Raw genomic sequence first — 5,355 nt, 5'->3', positions numbered from 1 at the left:
CCGCCCGCTGCTTTAAGCAGCGCCCCGCCCCCGCGCCGGCCCCGCCTCCGCGCCCCGCCGTCTTTTGTTCTGCGTTCACCAGGCCGAGGGCCGTGGGGGCCAGCGGTGGGGCGCGGGGGCCGGGAAGCGCTCGGGACAGGCCAGCCCTGGGGCAGGAAGCTTGGTGCTGGCACTCCTGCCAGCCTGCACAGCGCAGGGTCTCAGACTCCCCGCTGTGCCATGTGCAGACAAGTGTCCACTGCACGTACACTGGACGGACCCTCTTGGAAGTCCAGCCTCCTTTCAAAGGGCTACAAAGTTTGCCAGGGCTGAGGAAAGAGAGATTAAACGCGCCCCAAGGGAAACAGAGACATATAATGCAGGCTGGCTGGCCCTCCAACTTGGAACAGAACCACAATTTACAGATGGGGAAACTGAGGTTCCACGGAGCAGGGAGGCCAAGCCAGGCTTTTCTATGCCAACAACCAGGTGACGTTAAGAATAGGGAAACTCTCTAGTTGGTCAACTGGGGGTCAGGTACAGGAAGCAGAAGGTGCATGTGCTTTGGAGGTGCCAGGCATTGGGGTATCTGAGTCAGGGATTCACCCCAACAAGCTCTCACAGCCTAGGGCTGACCTCCTGCAGCCAGAGGAAGAGAAGGAGAGACCCAAATGAGAAATGATGCTCTAGCAGACTCTTACAGAAGGCAACCTCCTGGCAGTACCTTTCCTGCTTGCACACCCCAGTGATGATGGGGTCCTCTAAACCTCCCCAGGTCATCTGCTCCATCATGAGTAGTCGGTGTAGTGCTAATGTAGTAGCCACATCTTGGAAATTGCTGCAAGCGCTGAGGCTGTGATAGCCCACACTGAGCTGAAGAATAAAGAGAGGAAGGAGGGCAGAGGGCCAGGCCCCAGCCTTCACAGGCTTCTAGGAAGACAGAGACGGTGATTGTTCGGTAGGAGATTGTCCATCTTTCTCCTGGGGACAAACTGGTTGATTCGAACTGTATGACTTTGGGATGGCAGCGCAGTTCCATACCACTTGGTCACCAGAGCTCTTCTTCCTGATACATACACTTAACGTCACTACTTGAAACTATTTCCCAAGAAAACAAAGATTCTCATCACTGGGCTGATTGGCAGCATCTTGATACACAGTGAAGAGATTGAGGTTGTTAAAAGCTTTAGTTTGCTTGGCTCCCACAAGCAACACTCTTAGTACCAGCAGTCAGGAAATCAAGAGACAAATTGCACTGGGAAAGTCGGCTGTCAGAGATTTCTCCAGAGTACTGAAGAGCAACGACCTCAGTCGGGAGACCAAGGTGTGCCTGATACATGCCATAGTCTTTGCGAATCACTTGCTATGCATTAGAGAGCTGGACAATGACTAGGGATGATGGAAGGAAAATTGATGCCTTTGAGCTGTGGTGCTGGAGAAGAGTATTGAATATACTGCTAAGAGAACAAACAGGTTCATGCTGAAGAGAGTGAAACCAGGCTGCTCCTTGGAGGTATGGATTCTGAGGCCCCGTCTGACATATTTTGGGCAAGTTGCAAGGAGGAATCAGTCCTTGGAGAGGGATGTCATGCTTGGGAAAGGTGGAGGGACAGTGCAAGAGAGGAAAACCCTTGATGAGATGGATTGACTCAGTGATTGGGGAAATGGGGGTGGGTAGATGTGTCAGAGAAAATGAGTTTGGCTCAGAATAAAGTAGGGTTTAGAGCTGTTGTACATTGGGTCACTATGAGTCACAGGTGACTTGACGGCACATAACAACAACAAACAACATGGCCTGTATGTAGGCCCCCACTACCACAATTATGCAGTCAAGTTTCCCGAATTTGGGGAAATTGCAGTGGTCAGCACATCTGGAATGCAATGATGAGTCTCACCCTGGGAATAACTCCTTCTTGATCACAGGATTTCCTCTGCCAGGTAAATATGCCTGTCAAATTTTGAGTAACCTGCATTCCAGGATCCATGGATGCTGATGGAATAGCTCCCCACAGTCTAGGCCCTATGAGCAAACCAACAGCATACAAAGCCAGGTGCTCTGATCACAGAGTTTCTTGTAGGAGGAGGGCAGGGCCTGGATAAGACTTGAAAGGTAGGTCAAGTTTCCCTTGCTAAGTGCCACTGAGTCAAAACCAACTCATAGCTGACCCTCTAGTGGGTTTCTGAGGCTGTAAACAACATAGGAGATCTTTCCCATGAGAAGTCATTCATGGTTTCAAACTGTCAGAGGTGCACTTCACGCTCTACAGAGTGCAAACAGAGCACCCTGGGTCCAGCTTGGCAAAGCAGACAAGGACTGCAGGAACAAAGGAGTGAAGGCTGTTTTAAACCTAGTCTATGTATGGTCAAGTTGGTGACCTTTGACATGCTTTGGGTCACCAGAGAGGCCCCCACTTGGAGGTTGATTCTGTCTTCCTGCTACAGAGAGGAGAAAATTTAAGTCCGAACCTTAACAGAAGTCAGGATCTAGGATAGTGAAACTTGGTCTCACATACTTTAGACACCTTGTCAGGAAGGGCCAATCCTGAGAAAAGGACACCAGGCTGGGAAAAGTGGAGGGTCAGCAAAAGAGTAAGACCCTCGTTAAGATGGACTCACACTGTGGCTGTAAGAACGGGCTTGAGCTAGAAGGAGATTGGAGGTAGGTACAAGATAAGGCAAGATTCAGGTCTATTTTTCTCAGAGTGTAAGTCCCCGCTTCCTAGGCTTGCTGGGAGGAAGATTCAAGTGCTGAGTACACTGAGTGTAAAAAGGTAGAGAGTAAAAAGACTAAGAAAAGGTTAAAAGGGGGCATGGAGAGGCTGTATTTCATCTATACTAATTCTACAAAGGGGAACTGTTCCCATCGATACCACCCACAGCCCAAGGCTTTCATCTACACTATTTCCACAAGATCGAACATATCCATGCTCCTATGCCTCCTTCTGGTGGCCTAGTGGCAAGAAGCTGCGTTGCATATCCTGAAACCACATGGTTTGAGGCCACCAGCTGCTCTGTGGGAGAAGGATGGTCAATCTCCTCTGGCTGTCTCTGAAATTGTCCCTGAAAACCCACCGGAGGGTCAGCTCTGGGTTGGTTCCGACTCGATGGTACACAACAACAACAACAACAACAACAACAACAACAACATGCTTCCTTCTAACACCAGCTTCCTTTCTAGGGATCTTGCCGCACACCTAGTGAGCCCACTATCCGTTGCAAAGGCCACACAGACCTCACAGAACCATACGGTTATGAAACTTATTAAGGAAGTTAACAATTCACTTGGGAAATGGTGCAATCATTCAGTCAGGACAACCTTTCTAGCATGATTACAGATCTTTCTGCCTTCAACCTTGCAGCTTTTGGTCAGTGTTACAGCTTTTATTGTTGTTGTTAGGCACCATGGATCATACACTACTCATAGAGACCCTATGAACAACAGATCCTAACCTTGGCTATCCTCTATCCCTTCCTCCAAGACAAATTTGTTTGTTCTTTTGACAGTCCATAGGATATTCAGTACTCTCTTCCAATACCCCAATCCAAAGGCATCAATTCTTCTGCCATCCTTATTGATGGTCCAACTTTCAGATGCATAGGAAATATAAAAAAGACCATGGCTTGGATCAGGTGCGCCTTAGTTTTCAAACCAACATCATTGCTCTTTAGTCCTTTGGAGAGGCCCTTGTCAGATTTTGCCCAAAGCAACATGTCTCTTGATTTCTTGACTGCTTGTTAACATGGATGTGGATTGTGGATCCAAGTAAAATGAAATTGTTCCCAACTTTAATATTTGTCATGATATTGCCTGTTGGCCCACAGTGAGGATGTTTGTTTTCTTGATGTTGAGATGTAAGCCTTAATCTCTTAGTTCTGCTAGTTCTGGAGTATCCCCTCTGCCTCCACTGCCCCAAGCTCCAGCAGGCTTGAGTGAAGGGCTTTGACACTGGCTCTGCGGGGAAGCTGTCTGTCCCAAGTTAGCCCTCTCTCATGTCTTTCTGGTTCTGTGCTGTTGCTGCTATAGCTCTCGGATCAGTCTCCATCTGAGATGTGCAGGAAAGTTTATCAACTGAGGTATGGGCACAGCATTCTCTGCTGTTTCTTTTTTGCTGGTAGCAAGATTCCCATTTTCTTTTGCTACGCCTGCTCAATTTAAACCAGATGGGATGGCAAAACTGACTAATCCCATTATGAGTAGTTTTATGTACTATGTTTGTATGTTACCACCCAGCCACGTGAGGAAAGTCAAAGACAATGGTTTAGGAAAGCCATTTGGAGAAAGAAACTCATTGTACCACACAAAGCCAGCCTCACACACGGTGATCATCTTCTCTTCCTTGTCAGGGGGGATCTTCTCTGCCCACTTGTGACCAGCACCTCTAACTTTCAGGTAGCCCCAAAAGAAAGCTTGGGAGCACAATGGTTAAAGTTTCCTTTTATGAACGAAAAGGTGGGTAATTAAAAAACACCTAGTGACTCCACAGCCAAAGACCTGGAAATCTGCTTCTGTAAAGATTACAGCTCACTATGATCCATCAGATGTACTCTGTCAACTGCAGCCAGAAACTCTGCAGTTGTTGTCTACCACTGAGTCAGAACTGACCCATAGTGGGTTTTCAGGGGCAGTAAATTGCACAGGAAGAGATTGCCCATCTTTCTTCCATGAAGCAGCTGGTTTATTTGAACTTTCTGTCTTCAAGTTGGTGGTACAACTCCTTTACTGCTAGGCCACCAGAGCTCCACAAGACAACAGTGTGGAGTTAAAATTAATAAACAGGTAAGTTGAGTGAAGGGAGAGGCAATATACAATAAGGGGTCGATCAGACCTTTACTAATCATATTAATTAATGCTAAGAAACAAAGTATGTGAATGATTATATAAAAAATTATGATTTATAAATTTTCACTCAAATTAGCAATCAGAGAGATTCAAATCAAAATGACAATGAGATACCATTTACCTCAGCTGCAGGAGCAAAGATTATCAGGACAGCAAGAATAAATGTTGGTGAGGATATGGAGAGATTGAAACTCTGTGTGTGTGTGTGTGTGTGTACAGTCAAATCAGATCTGACTGACACAGGAGGAAATTGTCCCTACTTCTCCAGCAGAGCATCTGGTGGATTCGAACCACACACCTCTGAGATTACAGTGCAGCTTCTTGCCACTAGGCCACCACAACTAGCCAAGATTGAAACTCTCATGTATGGCTAGTGAGATTGTAAAATGGCAAAACTACTCAAAAAGACAATTTGGAATTTCCTCAAAAAGATAAATATATGTTGTTGTTGTTGTTATGTGCCGTCGAGTCGCCTGCGACTCATAGCGACCCTATGTACAACAGCCCTAAACTCCGCTCTGTCCTGTGCCAATCGC

General features: G+C 47.0%; 1 protein-coding gene across 1 annotated transcript in view; it reads right to left on the bottom strand.

Annotated features, from left to right (window-relative positions):
• Positions 1 to 5,355, bottom strand: part of MMP11 (matrix metallopeptidase 11 (stromelysin 3)) — a 22,107-nt gene that overhangs the window by 9,084 nt on the left and 7,668 nt on the right. The window contains exons 2-3 of the mRNA XM_006903023.1: positions 704 to 852; positions 80 to 308 (exon numbers count right to left, since the gene is read on the bottom strand). Coding sequence (XP_006903085.1) covers positions 80 to 308; positions 704 to 852 — 378 coding nt within the window. The remainder of the gene's footprint in view (positions 1 to 79; positions 309 to 703; positions 853 to 5,355) is intronic.

Source organism: Elephantulus edwardii, unplaced genomic scaffold, assembly GCF_000299155.1.
Source record: "Elephantulus edwardii isolate Elephantulus edwardi_28Jun2011 unplaced genomic scaffold, EleEdw1.0 scaffold00494, whole genome shotgun sequence".
In the NCBI taxonomy this organism is placed as follows: Eukaryota; Metazoa; Chordata; class Mammalia; order Macroscelidea; family Macroscelididae; genus Elephantulus; species Elephantulus edwardii.
Note: the sequence above shows the minus strand (reverse complement) of the source record. Positions and strands in the feature narration are given on the sequence as shown.